The sequence below is a fragment of the Sorex fumeus genome, unplaced genomic scaffold (genome assembly GCF_029834395.1).
Source record: "Sorex fumeus unplaced genomic scaffold, SorFum_2.1 ptg000051l, whole genome shotgun sequence".
Lineage (NCBI taxonomy): Eukaryota > Metazoa > Chordata > Mammalia > Eulipotyphla > Soricidae > Sorex > Sorex fumeus.
In genome coordinates, this window is record NW_026606108.1 from 39,734,237 (window position 1) to 39,753,722 (window position 19,486).

At 39.0% G+C, this 19,486-nt stretch overlaps 1 protein-coding gene across 3 annotated transcripts in view; it reads left to right on the forward strand.

Moving 5' to 3' along the window:
* ANKHD1 (ankyrin repeat and KH domain containing 1) overlaps window positions 1-19,486 on the forward strand; it is a 136,022-nt gene that overhangs the window by 63,220 nt on the left and 53,316 nt on the right. For 2 of the 3 annotated variants that reach the window (XM_056124653.1, XM_056124654.1), the window contains exon 11: window positions 16,770-16,857. In XM_056124653.1, coding sequence (XP_055980628.1) covers window positions 16,770-16,857 — 88 coding nt within the window. Of the gene's footprint in view, window positions 1-6,184; window positions 6,242-16,769; window positions 16,858-19,486 lie in introns of all 3 variants that reach the window. The other variant, XM_056124652.1, reaches the window with a different exon arrangement.

Here is a 19,486-nt window from a genome sequence, read left to right on the forward strand (position 1 = left end):
CCTACCAGGAGTGGTCCCTTAGGGCAAAGCCAGGAGTAAGCCCTGAGCATAGCCAGGTGTGACCTAAGCCTTCCCCTCCGAGACCCCTACAAAGAAAACTCCAGAAGTTCTTTGTACCAAATAGCCCTCAGAACAAATCATTAGTTGCTCCCTAAGCTCTGAACTATATAAAAGTATAAAATTTAATTCCTTTATAGGGTTTGATTTCCAGAAAATGCTTCATGCATTATTTGTAAATGCAATTCTCAAAACTAATTTTTATAGAAAACAGATTTTTTTTTAAAAAATTAAATATTCAGGGATTATCTGTTGACTCCATCCTTGGAGTCTTTCATACCATTTTCATTTTCTTTTAGGGCTTCTGCTCAGAGAGCACCCCTGGCTGGGTTTGGGGAACCATATGTGATACCAGGGTTTTCGACCCCAGCAAGGCAAGCAGCCTACCCACTGTACTATATCTCTAATCCCTATGTTGTTATTATTATTATTATTATTATTATTATCATTATTTTAAATGCTTTATCATTCCTGGGGTTCTGAATTTGACTCACCTTTTAGTTGGCTCTGCTATACTTTTGAAATTATTTTTGTGATTGTACCAATATTGTTGCATTATTTTATAAATTTAATGCTGCTGCACCATGCTCGGTACCAAAGTACCAGGATGTATAGGTATCCTCCCACCCATTGACTTTTTCAAGGTAGTTCCAGTGAGGTATTAGATAATTTTTATACTCTGCATATGAGTGAGAGCATGTAGTATTTATGTAGCACTGTCCTCCCATTGTTCATCAATTTGCTCGAGCGGGCCCAGTAACGTCTCCATTGTGAGACTTGTTACTGTGTTTGGCATATTGAATACGTCACGGGTAGCTTGCCAGGCTTTGCCGTGCAGGCGAGATACTCTTGGTAGCTTGCCGGGCTCTCCGAGAGGGGTGGAGGAGTTGAATCTGGCTTGGCCGGGTCGGCTGCGCGCAAGACAAACACCCTATTGCTCCAGAGTTATTGTTAAAATGGTTAACCACAAATAACCCTCCTTCAAATCTACAATTTTAAGGGAGGAAACTTGGGGCTGGGTAGGTAGCTTAAGATATGGAGTATAGGGGCTGGATAGATAGTACAACGGGCAGGGCGTTTTCTTTGCACACTACCTGGGTTCTATCTATAGCATCCCCTACGGTCCCCTGAGCACTGCCAGGAATAATTCCTGAGTGCAGATCCAGGAGTAACCCCTGAGCATTGCTAGTGTAGCCCCAAACCCAAAATCAACCAACCAGACAAAAGACATGGGATATGAGCCTTGTATGTGCTTGAGGCCTTAAGTCTGCTGTTTGGAACCCCAGAGCCACATCAGTGCTCCCTGCACTGTCAGGAAAGGGCCCTATAGCAAGTTTAGTAGAAGTAGGAAAACTTAAAAACAATATTAATTTTTCGATCAATAAAACTTATTAAAAAATCTCTCTTGTGGGTGGAAGAGAGCGCTTTGTATACTGGGGGCCGTGCTCAAGGCTTCACACAGCAGGGTCCCGACAACCAGCAGCAACCCTCATCTGTCCCCTTCTCGCTATAGTCACACACTTGCTTACTAAGTCATCATCTACTAAAATACCTGAAAATCAAATGGGAAACTTAAATTCCATAAGTTGTATTTATATTTCTTATTTATACTCTGCATACGAGTGAGCTCATGTTGTATTTCTTTTTCATTCTGACTTATTTCACTTAGCATGACATCCTTTTATTCCAAAGAAGTTGCAGCAAACTGCAAGGTTTCATTTTTTTCTCATAACTGAATAGTATTTTGTAATGTATATATTTCAGTTTCTCCCTTATTGTTAGAGCATTGGGGCACCCCTCCACCCACCTTTGGAGGGGTAGGCCCCACATCCGGCAGTATTCAGAGCTTGCTCCTGGTTCTGAACTCTGACAGGGCTTCACAGATCATATGACGTGCCAGGAATCAAATGTGTTTGGCTGCTTGCAAGATAAGTTCACTATCCACTGTACTATTTCTCTAGCCCCCTTTTCCATATCTTGACTATTGTAAATAATGCAGTGATGAACATAGATGTATTTATATCCTTTCAGATTGTATGGGGTTTTTTGTTCTTGGGGTAGATGTCAAAGGGTGGAATTGCAGAGGTGTGAGGAGTGCTTTTGTTAATTTTTTTGAAAAGTCTCCCAAACTGTTTTTTATAGAGACTGAGTCTAGCAACTATTCTATTAGCCATGAATGAGAATTCGTGGGGTTTTTTTTTTCTTTCCCTTTTTTTTTCTGCCACATCCCAGCCACTCTTTAATCTTTCTGGGATTTTGATATAGGCACAGCAATCTGGTGTGAGGTATCTCATTGTTCTGATTTGTATTTCCCTGATAGTTATGATAAGCTTTTATTTCATATGTTCCCTAATATTTTTATTTGAATTTTTTCTTCCTACTTCCCAAAATATCACAGGTGCTTGCATTTTTTGAGACTATGGTATACTATACTTAAATATATATAATATTATGGGCTGGAGTGATAGCACAGCGGTAGGGCGTTTGCCTTGTGCGCAGCCAGCCCGGCAGAGCCGGGTTTGATTCCTTTGCCCCTCTCAGAGAGCCCGGCAAGCTACCGAGTGTATCTCGCCCACGTGGCAAAGCCTGGCAAGCTACCTGCAATGTATTCAAAATGCCAAACACAGTAACAAGTCTCAAAAAAATGGAGACATTAACTGGGCCTGTTCAAGCAAATTGATGAACAACAGGAGGACAGTGACAGTGACATAATATTATTGGATCACTTTTTTCCCCCTCAAAATTCTTTTTTTATTTTAATGCAGGAGTACTGCTATTTATTCAGCCACTGATTAGCTGATTGAATTGGGCATGAAGTTCACCTTTTTTTTTTAAATTTTATTTATTTTTCTTCTTATTTATTTATTGATACACTGTGGGAAAAGTTACTAAGCTTTCAGGTTTAAGTCTCGGTCGTACAATGATCAAACACCCATCCCTTCACCAGTAATCATTTTTCACCACCAAGAACCCCAATATACCCCCCTCCTACCCCTCCCAGTGCCTGTGAGGCAGATGATTTCTACGTAACTCTTCTCTACATTGATTACATTCATTATTTCAACAAAAGATGCACCATTATTGTTTAGAATTCCCCCCCTCCCCCCCAACAATCAGAATTGCTGAAAAGGCATTGTGAAATACTTTGTTTTCTATAGCTGGTTATGAGAATCATATAATGTCACATGACCGCGATTTTGGATTTCTGCACGAGCCAGATAATTACGAGATTGGTTTCTGTGCGTCTGGTGTTATGGCTCTGCTGGAGAGCCGCTGGGGGGAGGGGCAACTCGTGACCTTGGTAGAGCGTGAAGGACGAGCTGGTACCGCCACCCTTCCCATGAGACTGCAGTTGCCCCGTCATTGCTGGCTCATACCTGGCTTTCCTATAAGCTCTGAGGCGGCGGCCACCTTGCTGCCGGGGGGGGGGGGGGGGGGGGGGGGGGAGGCGGAAGGGAGCAACACCCTTTCCCTCCTGGGGAGGCATGGTGCCATAGTTTAACACATGGTCCAATCACTTTTTTCCTGCAAGCTGCCGGGCTCTGGACTAAGTCCTTTAGCCTCTGGAACCATGGCCGTGCCGGAGAACCGCTTGTTGGGGGCAACTCGTGACTTCGGTAGGGCTTGAAGGACTAGCCGGTACCGTTCCCCTTCCCATGAGACTGCAGTTGCCTCGTCACCACTGGCTCATACCTGGCTTTCCTATAAGCTCTGAGGCGGAGGCCACCTTGCTGCTGTGGGGGGCTAGGGGGGAAGGCGGAAGGGAGCTACACCCTTTCCCTCCCAGGGAGGCATGGCGCTGTAGTTTAACACATGGTCCATTCACTTTTCTGCTGCAAGCTGCCGGACTCTGGATTAAGTCCTTTTGCCTCTGGAGCCATGGCCGTGCCGGCTGCTTGTTGGGGGCAACTCGTCACCTCGGTAGGGCGTGAAGGACAAGCCGGTACCGCCCCCCCTTCCCATGAGACTGCAGTTGCTCCGTCACCACCGGCTCATACCTGGCTTTCCAATAAGCTCTGAGGCGGCAGCCACCTTGTATGTGGTCCAGATGCATTTCTGCCAAAAGCCGCTGGGTTTCGAGATTTGTTTCTGGGTCTCTGGAATCATGGCCATTAATCAGCTTGATTAGGAGCCAGAGAGGCCATTTATAGGCGGTGACTCGGGGTCTCGTTGGGATGGGGAGGAAAGGGCCGGTTCCACCCCTATCTGGTGAGGCCCTGTGTGTCTCGTCACTACAGGACCAAACCTGACTGTTCAGTGGCCTCTGGAGAATGGCGGTCACCCGGCTGCCAAGGGAAACAGGCCAAGGCACGAAACCTATTCCCACCTGAAGTGGCCCAGCGCCAGTAACCTACTTCAGGAACAGGATGCTTTTCTGCCAAAAGCCTTTGGGTTCCGAGATTCGTTTCTGGGTCTCTGGGATCATGGCCATTAAGCAATTCGATCAGGAACCAGAGAGGCCATGCTGAGCTGGAGGTGGTTTGTGGGTGTGTCTCCCACATACCTAACTTTTGGCCTTCTACTTTCTTGGTAAACTTTGCCCTAAGTTTTTGGGGTCTGGCCAAAGGCACAGGAGCAATTTTGGGGAATCTGAAAGTCTGACGGTGCCATCAGGCTGCTGATGCACTCGCTTCACAGGTACAGATTGACCTGCTGGCAGTACCATACCCCCTTCCCCCTCAAAATTCTTAACCTGCTTTTCTGTTGTAGTTTGGTATTACATATGTCTCCCATTATGGGTTTTTTTTTTTTGGCCTGGCTTATGATTCTTTTCATTATTTTTAAGTTTTTGATTTCACCATTTTATCCTGATTTTTGTCACTCTTTTCTCCCCCCTGCCCCCCTCTCTCTCTGTTTTTGGACTTACTCTCCTCCCTGCCCCCCCCCCCCCCCCCCCCCCCGGCTCATAATGCTCAGGGATTACTCCTGGTTTTTCAGTCAGTAATTATCCTGTAGTGCTCAGGGTATAGCATATAGCATGCTGGGGAATCAAACCTGGATAGGCCACATGCAAGACAAACGACTTACACATTGTACTATCTCTTTGGCTCCTGTCTTTTGCTCATTTCTATGTCCTTTTTTCTCTTTATTATTTCTTTCCATTATCTACTTCTTTCTTTGGTATATCTATTGCTGCTTCTAATACAATTTTAATGGTTTTATTACTACTTTGTTTCTTCTTAAAAAACATCTCTTGCTACTATTTTCTTGAGCTGTTTAAAATGTTCATTTTCTCTTTATTTGAAAATCAGTGCACATTTTGAATAATAGTTTGTTCTTTTTCTGATCATAGGATCTTTAATAGGTTCTGTGTAGGTACATTATAAACTTTATTTGGATAGACTTGCTATTTGTTGAGAATCATATTGATGGTGGGACAGGAGAGGAAATGAGCCCTAATGTCAGTTTCATCAAATCATGTAGTTGTTTTAGAAAACTTTCTTACTAAATTTCTGCACTCGGATCCTGTTTGACTTCTGAGGATTGCTCAAGTTGGAGTGACTTAGAGTGAAGCTTTCTCTAAATGGCATTTATTTGGAGACCTCATTGACTCTGGGTCACTGCCTATAAAGCTTATTACTAATGTATCCTGTCTCATCTTACCTTCGCTATGTCAAAAGTCTAGATCTAAAGAGTATACAGATGCGCCATCTTTCAAAATTCTTTGAAGATTCCTACTTTGATTGAAAAATATGAGCACTTTTATGTTAGGGGAAAGCTACATAAATATTTCATTATCATACATAGTTTTTCTTTCAATTTTTGATATTCCCAAGAGTTTCTTAAATTATTAGATTTTTTAAAAATATTTTTCTTTACTTATAGTTTTAGTTATATTGGAGACAAAGGCATATGTCCAAATGATTCGGCAGAATTATGTCTGTGTAGGTTATTTTATACTGAAGTTATCATCTAGAGCCACATTATCATTCCCTCAAAAAAATATTTTCTGCTTATGAACTTATGGTCATTACAGATAAGAATCTTTTTAATTGAAGATCCCGAGTTAACACACCCAGCATCTGAAATCACTGTTCACAAGGTCTTCATGGCCGGATGTGATTTTTTTTGTTTTTGTTTTTGTTTTTGGAATAAGATCCGTGAGTTCTTCTTTTTCCTTTCACAGGACAAGCAGGAGGACATGAAGACTAATATGGAGGGCATAGATCCGGCCAAGCATCAGGTGAGGGTGGCCTTTGATGCTTGTAAGCTACTCCAAAAAAGAATAGATGTTTGTAGGTAACCAGAATTCTGGATATCTGAATTGCAGCCAAGAAGTTCCAGGACCCTGCTGGGTGACAAAGGAAATCTTCTTCAATTGAAAAGTTTACAAAGTTTCAATAAAAAGAGATTTACATTACTAGTAGTTTGCTTCCTTAGTATTTTTTTAATGTGATATTCTTAGGTAAAAATAGAATTTTTTTTTTCATTTAGTTCTCTTCCATTTTCTTAGAGTTAAAAATACTGTGGGAAGAAAGTTCCTTTTAGAAAGCAAGTACTTTGAATTCACCTTTGTTCATCAAAAATCTGAAATTCAGACTTAGGGTTATATATTGGTTTGTTTTATATGATCCTAAAATTTTAAAGTGATTTGATGAAGCATATTGTTCATGCTTTAATTTCATAAACTCTGGCTTTTCTTCTTATAATTGTTTCCTATTATCTTATTCTGCTGTTGGTTTTTCAGGTGATTATTTGTTCATAGGAAACATTTTTGTTTTTGAAAAGTGTATAATTTGTACCTGATGATTTTAAAAGTCAAGGCAAATTTATTGTTCATTGTAATCTTCAAGATTTTTAAAAATCCAAGATATTGCGTAATTATTAATTAGGAATAAATTTTTTCTTTTAAAATCACTCTTAGCTATAATGCTTATTAAATACCTTCACTGTTGTTTTGTTGAATTAAAAAGTTATTAGATTCATTCTTTTTTAAACAGAAGCTTTGGTCCAGAGAGAGAGTGGAGTGAGGAAGGCACTTACCTTTCACAGTCCTCATCTGGGTTTAGTCCCCTTCACCACCCTAAGTCCCATCCAGAGGGAGCCCTGAGGAATGGGTATGACCAAAACCAAAACCCAAAAAATTAAAATAAATAAAGCAAAATCATTTGTTTTGAGCAAGTAAATTTGCCTAACAATATATGAAAAACTCAGTCTGCTTAATATCGTTAATCTCTTACAGAGAATGTAAAATGAGTGTTTATTTAAGATACAGTATTTCTTTCTCCCCACATTTTTGATATAAAAATGGTTGTAAACCCTCTTTCTGGCTAAAATTTTTTTCTGAGTTCCAAAATTGGGATACCTTTGTTTAAAAATGAGGTTTGTGATCCCATTTTTAGAGATTTAGGGTTAGCAGGTCTGAAATGGGAAATCTGAATTTTAGAATTTTAACTATTGTCCTAGGTTATTCTGATTCCAGGTCCTCCATATTTCACATTTTGAGACATTATTGGAGTCAATATGTTATTCTGCATCATTATTGTGTGCTATTTGTTTATATCTTTGCTTTAAAATTGATCATTGTTCCTCCAACCAAACTGAGCATGTTTTTTCTGTTTATTACTTGTGGTTTTTAGAAAACTAATCTGAATATAAGCCCTAGAACAGTGCACCTTAATTTTTTTTTATCATAATTCTTATGACTGAAATGGACTCAGTCAGTAATAATAGATCAGTAAGGTAATATTTAATATACGATGGTGGGATAGAACAGACTCCCTAGCAAGAGTCTCAGAATTCTCTAGTACATAGATAGTGTATAATAATAGTCTCACACTCCTCTGCCCTATGATTCTGGTCATAGAAAGTCCTCTAACCATAAGAAACTCTTCCCCTGTGATGTAGTTAATCTTTAAATGCCTTAGGTGCTCATGACTGTAAATGTAAAGGAAATTTGCTTCTTTAAAAAAAAAAAACAATTTAAAATTCAGTGTTATTCAAAGTCAGATAAACAAAAGCTGCACTTTTTTGGTTATTGTTCATAGTGTGCATTCATCAGAACCAAAACTTTACATTACATTTTTTGTGGACAAACTTTTTAGGGATCTTGTGAGTTCAAATTATCCACTTATCAATATATTTCAGATATTAATGATTAGCTTAACTTAAGCTTTAATCTCTCTTTTCCAAAGGAATAACATCTTTTTATTAAGGAATAAAATCTTTTAAAATATTTACTCTTGAAATCAACTGGAAAGTTTTTAGAAACTTCTCCTTTAAAACTGCTTATGAGGGGTCATAAATAGTTACACAAGGTAGAGTGCTCGCCTTGCACATGGCCAACTTGGTTTGATCCCTGGCATCCCGTATGGTCCCCCTGAGCCTCCCCAGAAGTGATCCCTGAGCATAGCCATGGCCCCAAAACGAAAAACAATAAAAATTAGAAGTACAAGTTTTTTTAGGTTATTGTATGTTGAATGAGGCCTTATCTGTTCTCTCAAGGTTGTTAAGCATAAGTATAAATAACTTCTAGTCAAGAGGGTTAAAGTGAGTGTTAATAATTCTCAAGAAAAATTAAGTCTAGGGCTGGAGCAATAGCATAGCTGGTAGGGCGCTTGCCTTTAATGCCACCAACCCGGGTTCAATTCCCAGCATCCCATATGGTTCCCTGAGCATCTCCAGGAGTAACTCCTAAGTGCAGAGCCAGGAGTAATCCCTGTGCATCTCCAGTGTGACCCAAAAAGAAAAAAAGAAAAATTAAGTCTGGATAAAAAAATGCGGGGGCAAGAACCAGTGGGTGTTGGAATTTAAGTTTCTGTAGAGGACTGAAAACTGAAAGCATCTCACTTGGACCAGGCCAGTAGATCTAGTATTCTCTAATCAAGCAAAGTACTGGAACCTCATTGCTCTACTTATGAAACCATGATTTAAAAAAAAAAAAACTGCCCAGAGTTGAAGTTAGACGTGAACTGTTCATGGTAGAGAGAAGAAGCCAGTAGTGTACATAAAAAATTTTAATATCATTCTTTGATTTAATGGACAGAACTGAAATATCTCATGGGACCAGAAGCTTTGATTGCCAATGAATTTCTTCTGAAATGTGCTCTAAACTGACTAATGCAGCTTTCAGGCTATTTGATAAGAGATGAGTTTGTGGTTGAAAAAAGAAAAAAAAAAGCTTCCATGCAAAATGAACTTTTTCAAATAAATTAAAAGACTCCTGAAGAAATCTACACCAGGAAAGATAGTCAAAATGCAAGCAAAAAAAAAAATAAATAAATAACGAGCAAAATAGCAAATACAGGCCCATGAAAATTGAAAAAAGTGACTAGTAATGAAATTTTAAAACCTGCTCTTTTAAAGTGATGGTCAGTAGGCATAATGCAATGTAGCACTGCACTGTAGCACTGTCCTTCCTTTGTTCATTGATTTGCTCGAGCAGGCACCAGTAACATCTTCATTGTGAGACTTCTTGTTTCTGTTTTTGGCATATCAAATATGCCACAAGGAGCTTTCTGGACTCTGTTGTGAGGGCGGGATACTCTCAGTAGCTTGCCCGGCTCTCTAAGGACGGAGGAATCGAACCCGGGTTGGCCCCATGCAAGGCAAACGCCCTACCCTCTGTGCTGTCGCTCCAGCCCATAATGCAGTGAAGTACAGTAAAACAAAAGTTGACAATTGAAAACTAAGAATAGATGAATATGAGGTAAAACACTGCAGCCAGAGAGCAACCCTGGTTCAATCCCTGGCATTATATATTGCCTGGAGCACTGCTGGGAGGGACTCTGGAGCAGAGAGCCGAAAGTAGTGCCAGCGCTGCCAGGGAAATTAAAAAAAATTTTTTTTCATTGTAAATTTTGGTGTAAGATTAAATTCAAATTATACAGTACAAATTATACAATATTGAATGCAGGTAATTAATAGATTAAATCCTCAATCCTCAAGTCATGGACCAGTGTGAGATCATAGAGATAAGAAAATTGAAGAACAGTGAATTAGATGATCAAACAAATAGCATAATATATCACAAAAACAGGAAAACTGTAAGAGTAATTGAGGCAAAATTTAAGAAGCTCCACTGTATGACTATTTTAATATTTTCCCTTTTTGTCAACGTAGATGCTTGTTTTGGGGTCATACTTAGTAATACACAAGGGCTACTCCTTAACCCTATTGCTCAGGGGTCCCTCTTGCTGGTGTTCAGTAGACCAGAGGTGGCACTTGGAATTAAACTGGGCTTGGCTATTTGCCAGGCAAATATTTAATTCCTCTCTGTATTATCCCTCCAACTCCTATTTGAAATGTTTGAAGAGGTAATTGTGGAGAAATTTTTAATATTAAAATTAGACAGGTTCTTGATTTTAAATAAAAGTCAGTCACAGAGGTCATAGAGATAGTACTGCAGGTATGGTGCTTGCCTTATTCTATTCCTGGCACTATATATATAGTCCCTCAAGCACCGAGCCTGTAGTAAGTTCTTAGCATAGCCAGATGTGGTCCAAAAGCAAGTTAAAAAAAAAAAGTCAGTCACAGGCCAGTAAGATAGTAGAGCAGATGAGGTGCTTGCCTTGCATGCATCTAGCTCTGTTTTAATGCACAGCACCATACATGATATCCCAAGCACTCCCGTGGGTGATCCTTAAGCACAGAAACAGGAGTGAGCCCTAAGCACGGCCACAAAAAAGGAAGAAGAAAAACCACTAAGCAAAACAAATAAAACTCTAATTTTAACAATGAAGAAAAAGAGTAAGTTTACTGACCAAAAAAATGTTGATAGCAAGAATCTAATAAACAATAATAATCAGATAAGAAATAGGGAGTAACATCAAAATATCAAGAGAAAATATCACAATATAGAATTCTGTACTCAGCTACTATTTCAGAGAAGGAAAAATAAGGCATATTTTAAGATCTACAAAGAATTAAAGAGCTTACCACCTCAGACCCTTGCCAAAAGAACTACTAAAAGATATGTACATCAATAAGGAGAAAAAATGAACCCTGGAGGAAGGCGTGGGATGCAAGAAGTTACGGTAAGCAAAGAAATTGATTTTTTTAAAAAAAAATGATAAAGTTTCGAGTATAAAATTCTAAAAATATTTTTTTTTTTTTGTTGGTGTTAGGGATTGAACCCAGAGCTTTATTCATGCAAAGCATGTGCTCTACCACTGAAATAAATCCCCGGCCCTAAAACCCTAAACTTTGATGCTTAGAACCAAAACTCTAAACAATGACTTTAAGAAATTCAGAAGGATGGTTTAAAAAGGCAAAAAGACATCCTACTGGAGTCACAGTTTTATTCAGTCAAAGAAAAGGTACTGAATACCTAGAATGTTTTTAGGCTACAACGGGCAATGTTCAGCGCTGACTCCTGACTCTGTGCTCAGGGATCACTCCTAGTAGTGCTCAGAGACCATATGGGGATCAAACCTTTGTTAACTACATGCAAGCCAAGCACCTTTCCATTGTATTGTCACTCTAGCCCTGAATAGATTATTTTTTAAAGCATTTCAGTTGTCAGAAACAAATATTATTCTGCTGAACTCAGTTGTTGTTGGGCAGAGAATTTTTAATTAATTAAACTTAACAAATACTGTTTCAAAGAGACAAACCTAGAAAAACCTTTTTCTTGTTTATTTGTTGTCATAGTTGTTGCACAGTATTAATCCTACTAATAAATAGCACTGCACTGTCCTCCCGTTGTTCATCGATTTGCTCAAGTGGGCCCAGTAACATCTCCATTGTGAGACTTGTTACTGTGTTTGGCATATCGAATAGTCACGGGTAGCTTGTCAGGCTTTGCTTTGCAGGCGAGATACTCTTGGTAGCTTGCCGAGCTCTCTGAGAGGGGTGGAGGAGTCGAACCCAGCTCAGCCAGAATGGCTGTGCACAAGGCAAACACCCTACCGCTGTGTTATTGCTCCAGTAAAATAATAGAAATAACATTTGGGTTTTTTTTTTTAAGAGACAAAAATCCAAGGGTTTTGTTTGTTTTTGTGACATAGTAAGCAATTTGGCACTTGTCTTTCACGTGGGCAACCTGGGTTCAATCCTCAGCACCCCAAGAAACTTTTCGAGGCTTTTCCACCCACCCAGGAGTGATCACTGAACTAAGAGTAAGCCCTGACCATCGCTGGCTATGGCAATGGGGGAAAAAACTTGGCATAAAATTTAATTTTGTTTGATATTCACTAACCTTTTCTATCATTTTGTCAGCCTTTCCCTGCTGTTACAGGTTTGTCTCTATTGGAAGGCCAGGGAATTGGGCCACACCTAGCAGTGCTCAGGACTTAATCCTGGCTCTGTGCTCAAGGATCACTTCTCGTGTGGCTTGAGGGTTCATTTGGGAAATTGGTGATCAAGCCCAGGTAGATAAAGTGCAAGGAATGTACCCCTACCTGCTGTACTATCTTTCTGGACTATTCATCAAAATAATTTTTGTTTTTGGCCCACACCCAGTAGGGCACAGGGCTTACTCCTAGTTCTGTGCAAAGGGATCATCCTGGCAGGCTCAGGGGACCCTATGGGATATGAGGGATCAAACCCTGGTCGACTACATGCAAGGCAAGTGCTCTACCCACTATCTTATCACTCCAGCTTCAGGCAAAAGAACTTTTAGAAATAATTGTTCCTACAATTGCTAGATGTCACTAATCAACAACAATCTGCCCTTCAACTGAAGTAGAAACTTATAAAATAATGTCACTGTCACTGTCCTCCCATTGTTCATCGATTTGCTCGAGCGGGCCCAGTAACGTCTCCATTGTGACAATTGTTACTGTGTTTGGCATATCGAATATGTTACAGGAAACTTGCCAGGCTTTGCCGTGCGGGCAAGATACTCTCAGTAGCTTGCCGGGCTCTCCGAGAGGGGCAAAGAGATTGAACTTGGATTGGCCCTGTTGGCCACTTGCAAGGCAGACGCCCTACCCCTGTGCTATTGCTCCAGCCCTATAAAATAATAAATTTTTTAAATAGTCAAATTTACATACATGATTTTAGAAATTTTTTTTACATTTTTCTCAGTGGTACTGATCAACAATTCTTACAATTGAAAATCAGGGTTAGAGTAATAGTGCATCTGGTAAGGTGCCTTGCATGCAGCTGGCCTTGTTTCAAACCCCTGCATCCATTATGGTTCCTCGAGCACTGCCAGCAGTAATCCAGGGGCATCACTGGATGTTGCCCAGAGCCCAATAAAGGGAAAAGAAAAATCAAATTTGTTGTGAAAGTGAGCTAAAATTTTGTTTTAATGTGTTATATATTCTGTTCCAATACATGAAACATGTATAGAAATTGTCCATGTTGGTCTACAAAGATGCTTTTTGAAAAGTTTCTTTGGGTTGGGGCTGGAGCGATGGCACAACAGGTAGGGCGTTTGCCTTGGCAAGCGGTCGTACGCGGTCGATCCGGGTTTGATTCCCAGAATCACATATGGTCCCCCCAAGCACCGCCAGAAGTAATTCCTGAGTGCAGAGCCAGGAGGAACCCCTAAGCATCGCCGGGTGTGACTCAAAAACCAAAAAAAAAGAAAAGAAAAGAAAAGTCCTTGGGGCTAGAGTGATAGCACAGCAGGTAGGGCATTTGCCTTGCATCTGGCCAACCAGGGTTCGATTCCCAGCATCCCATATGGTCCCCCAAGCACTGCCAGGAGTAATTCCTGAGTGCATGAGCCAGGAGTCTCCCTGTGCATTGCCGAGTGTGACCCCAAAAAAGAAAAGAAAAGCTCCTTACTCATATACACATAATAATTTTCAAACATGTATTTCTTAAAATTACAAATAAACAGTAAAAAAATTTTAATCCTATAAAACTAGAAAGTGGAAAAAGTAGAAATTATTAATTTTCTTTAGAAGATGTTTAAGAGAAAACTAAGAAGGGGGAAGGGCCATTCGCCTTTTAACAAGGATTCCATAAAGTGGAAATTATTACAAAAAGTACTCATTAAAGTTTGGGTGAGAGATTGAGCAACTAAAAATTTTTTAGAAGAAAATTTGCATATAAACTGAAAATAAATGAAGCTAGCTGAAAATAAAAGTATAAAAAGATAAAAATAAAAGTTGGTAGAATAGAAAACAAAAGTATAAATGCAAAATAGGAATTAAAAATAAAATGAAAATCTGATTTTTTAAAAAAACTACTGAAATATGTCTTTTTTTTTTTTTGGTAAATGGAAAGCCACAGACAAATGATTTAAAGAGCATTGTAACTAAAACAGTAAGACCTTTAAAAAATTGTAATGCCCACATAGGGACAAATGTTACAAATAGAATATACATTATTAAAAATTTGAGTATATTCAACATTACATTATAAAGTGGCATTATTTTTTCAAACACAATGATTAAAAACAAAAAGAATGTTTATAAAGAGAAAAATTAATTGTTCATTATTCGTATCTCTTTTATTCCTCAAATTTTATTAGTACCAGTTTTGAAAGTTTTGCTTGGGGTGAGGTTCTCGGAATTTCACTTCCTAATTTTGTACCTTTTAATAGTTACAATATTATTAAAAATACACAGAATTAATCATTACAAGTTTATTCCAAAGCAAAGCTTTCAGAGTCTTTTGTCTTTATGACATTACTCTTGGGATCCAGATTCTAATGATGGATATCCCTGCCAGGCCTAAGAAATAAAAATGAAAAATGAGAGTATTGCCCACTCATATTCTCATAATACTTATTATCAAATGCAAATAATGTCTCTTATTAATGACTAGTCTTTATATCTTATTAAATTAACTTTTCTTTCTCTTATTTACCTAGTAGAAAATTAAAACTTCAAGCCTCAGTAAATGAAAGGGAAGAATTGAGAGGAAGTCAGTTATGCTTAGGTTCCTGCTTGGTAAAGCATATTCAAGCACTTCATTGTTTTAGACATTATGTACATAATGGTAAGCAAAAAATGAACTTGGTAACAAAACAGTTACCAGTGGTAAAAAAAAAAATTGTTATTCTCATGGAGTTTACAGTTTAGTGGAAGAGGTATCTTAACCAAGTAGTTACAGAGATGATTAGATGATTGAAAATTGTGACATTAGGGATTTATAGCAATAATAACGGGGATGATCTAGTTTGGAGGTTCAGGGTTGTTTTCCTTCAGGAAGTAATTTTTGAACTTTTGAGTTTTTTTCTGAAGTTTGAATAATAAATTTGAAGGTTGAAAAAGAGTTAATGAGGGCTGGAGAGATAGCGCAGCGGGTAGGGCGTTTGCCTTGCATGTGGCCAACCTGGGTTCGATTTCCAGCATCCCATATGGTCCCCTGAGCACTGCCAGGAGTAACTTCTGAGTGCAGAGCCAGGAGTAACCCTTGTGCATCGCCAGGTGTGACACAAAAAGCAAAAAAAAAAAAAAAAAGGTTAATGAAAAATGTTGCATGCAGAGAATTCAGCTTGACAAAAAGGTTCTAAGGCAAGAATCAAAATATCAGTTAGCTCAAGTGCAATTTATTTCCATTGTAGTTGATTGTATATAACCAAATAGAAAAACTGGACAGATTTTCTTTTAGATCTTTTTGCTTAAGTTCTTCATGGTGTATAAGTATTATTTTGAGTAAATTGCTAGAATGTCAGGACTATCTGTGTTTGAAATCTGTTTTCAAAGTCTATTTTAAAGCCAAATAATTTTGGTGTTATCTATAGTTATTTACTCTTCCATGCCTTAGTTTCATAGATTATTTTCTAATCAATTTGCATAACAGTTGAAGAGACAAAGCTTAAGTTAATTTTTGTGTTAGTTTAAAAGTTTTGATGCGTAAAAACACATGGACGCACACACAAAACCACCTCTTTTAGTGTGGAATTCCCATCATTGCAATTCAGTTGACAGTTTTTATTGGACTGACAACCTTAATTTTTATTGTTAGTCTAAGTTGTAGATTAGATTGTTAGGTAAATAGACTGAATTGTACTCTGTTGCCATAACATTATATTCATAAATTAATCTGAGGCAGGATTTTCTGAGCCAGAGGAGTAGATCTGTGATTAAATGTTTTTAATCAAGTTTTCTTAACAAGAGCAGAATAATGGAAATTAATAGTTACACAAATTCAGTGTTTTAGTTATGTTTTAATACTTAGATGAATGTAATAAGAGTTTGCAGTTATCTTAGCATACAGTACTACTTCCACAACTTAACCTTTTCAGTATTGATATTAGGATGGTTGGATGCTGTCTTTATCATTCATTACTTTTGCTGACAAACTTCCCAGATAAAAATAGTCTTTCTTGCTATTTAAAACTACTTCTTTTGCCTTTGACTGTTCAGGTATTTAATTTGTGCTCTTTAAAAAAACAATAACAAACAGCTCATTGGTATATTTTTCTTTTTCCTTTTACCTTAATTCATTAATTACCCTGCAGTGTTTTCTCCATGGATTGGTTTCTATCCTTCGCTGGAGTTCTGACTGGCTTCTGATATAAGATCAGGAACTTCCTAAGCACCTCACAAGACTAAGGTTTATTTCTCAGAGTTCATATTTAAAAGTAGGAAAATATCTTTTTAAATATTGGATTAAAATTATACAAGTTTTTCTCTTTGGGGACTAAACTAAATATAAGGGTCTTTTTTAATGGTTATTGTTTAGAATACAACACTAACCTTGCACCATCCATTGGTAACTGACTGAAATTCATCCTGTATTTTGCGGCATTGAGGTAGGTAGCTTAAGTGGTTACATGGAGTATTATTATTCATTATATCTTATAGGTTTTTAAATAAATGGTTAATGGAATGACACTAATGGGTTATTTTTTGTTTTTTTAACAGGAACATGAATCTGAAGGTGGAAGAACACCTTTGATGAAAGCTGCAAGAGCTGGTCATTTATGCACTGTGCAGTTTCTTATCAGCAAAGGTAAATAAAATATTAGTTATCATTTCTGAGAGAGTACAGTTTCTGAAAAATGTTTGTGAACAATTGCAGTTATGTTAAAGATGCTTGGTTATATTGTAAATATCATATTTTAGTCTTTTGATGGGTCTCATTCTCCTAAATAGCCTTGAATATAATCTCAGGGCTAGGATGAAAGAGACGTTACTGGGGCCTGCTCGAGGCAATCGACGAATAACAGGATGATGAAATGAAAAATGAAATGAGTAAGCACAGAGTTCATGAAGTGCTTGTTGGACTTCTTGATGTATATATACATCTATATAGAACATTAAGAGAACATATTTTGCAGAAGCTGGGATCTATCTTTGTTAATTTTGAGCTTGGGCTGCTGTTTATCCACAAAATAGTGTACCGTTTGAGTAAGAATTTAGTGAAAGTGTAGCCGGATAGAGTATTGGTGAAGCGTTCATTTCAGTGAGATTTTTCACTTTATTCCACCATTGCTTTTGGGCTTGGAGGGTTTCCTCTGATGGGCCTGCTGTGAGTCTAAGGTGTGCTCCTTTGTATGGGATTTCCTTCTTTGACCTTGCTGCTTGCAATAATGTGTCTCTATCCGCAGCATCCATCATTCTAACTATGATATGTCTTGGAGTGTTTTTGTTAGTGTTTTTGTTTTTGTTTCTTTTAGCTGGCACCTTTCAGGCTCCTTGAATCTGAATGGCTGCATTGTCCAGCTCTGGGAATTTTTCAGCAATGATTTATTTCACTGTGGCTTTTTTCATTGGAATTGTTTCCCAGTTCTTCTGGTACTCCAGTGATTCTAACGTTGTTCCTCTTGGAATCATCTCCTAGGACTCTGATTCGCTCTAGAGCTATTTTGAGGTCTCTTATCGTTGTTATTGCCTGTAGACTTCGTGCAGCTGATCTTCCAGCTCACTGATTATGTCTTCAGCTGTGTCCATTCTACTGTTGAGGGCACAGACTGAGTTTTTAATTTCATCTACGGAATCTTTTATTCGTGACATTTCTGTGCATAGCTTTCCAATTTCTGCTGTCATTTCTTCCTGTATTTTCTCAATTGTTTCTCTCATGTCCTCCTTTAATTTACTGGATATCTGTCTCACTTTCATTGAGTTCATTGAACATCTTCATTACTTCATATCTGAATTCTATCTCAGAGAGGTCCCTTAGCACCTACTGAGGCTTCTGAACTCTTTTCATTGTCCTCCTCTTGTGGTGGGGATTTGTATTGTTTCTTCATGTTGGTGTGGAGGTATGGAGACTGAGATGTTACAGGAGATTGCTGGGTATGAGTAAATTACCTGCTGCCAGCCCAAAATTAGGCCATGCCTACTTCCACGGAGGCCACGCCCCCTATGGGTACCTGGTGGGTGGAGAGGATATAAGCTAGGGGAGGAAGAAAACCAGGCACAGTGTGAGGGACATACAGGAAGAGGCTCAGGAATGGTGAGCATACCAGGGTCCTAGAGGACTCCTGGGCCACAGAGCGGAGAAAGCCAAGTCCAGGGTTTGAGTAGTGACTGATCTGGGGGAGGAAGAAGACCAAGCACAGCATTGGGGATGAACAGGAAGAGGCTCAGGAATGGTGAACGTCCCAGGGTCCTAGAGGACGCCCGGAGCGCGTTTGTGGAACTAATTTTGAGCTTGGAAGGACAGGCAGTCTCTCCCCAGAATTTGAAATGCAAAAAGGGATTTTCCTTCCATAGAGGCAGGGTGCGGGTGTTGGGAGGAATGCTGGGACCATTGGTGGTGGAGGGATGGGTACTCGATCATTGTATGACTGAGATGCAAGCATGAAAGTTTGTAAGTCTGTAACTACCTCACGGTGATTCACTAATAAAAATTTTTTTTTAAATTTGAAATGTGAAATGTAGAATATCTAGGTATTGTTAATAGTGTATTGCTTACCTTTGTAAGGCAGTTCTATTGAGTATACAGCCATGGGACAGTAGGAGGAAAGAGGAATATTTCTCTTACTGTTTGTGATGGGACATTATTATATTTATATTCCTATAGAGATTCTGTTAATCACTTGATACCCTGTTACTCATCGATTTGCTCGAGCGGGCACCAGTAACATTTCCATTCATCCCTGTTGCGTGCTAGCGTAGCCCAATGGCATCTGCTCGTTCTAGGAACATGAAGAGATTCAAACCGATCGTTCAGGGTCTTGACGAAGAAGTCTGACCATCTCATAGGTGGGCATCCATGCAAACTTTTGATGTCCCATGGAATCCAGTATGTAATAGCTCTAGTCCAGGGGTTGTCTCTAAATCTCATTACGTGTCCAGCCCATCTGATTTTCGATGCCATGGCAAACGAGACAGTGTCCCTGATTCTTGAGCATTGACGGAGGTCGGAACTCCAGATTCTATCTCTCACTTAAGTGAAGTGATACTCCAAGCATAGCTCTTTTGATTCCTCTTTGAGAGACCCGAATAGCGTTCTCATCCTGTTTTCGTAGGGCCCAGGTCTCTGAGGTGTATGTTAATGCAGGAAGAACAGTGGAATCGAAGAGATGTGCTAGGACCTGGAGGTTCTTCGTCCTCTTAGTTATTTCTTTGACGCTCTTGAAGGCGTTCTAAGCCGCTCTCTTCCTCCTGCGTAACTCAGGCGCCGGGTCATGTTG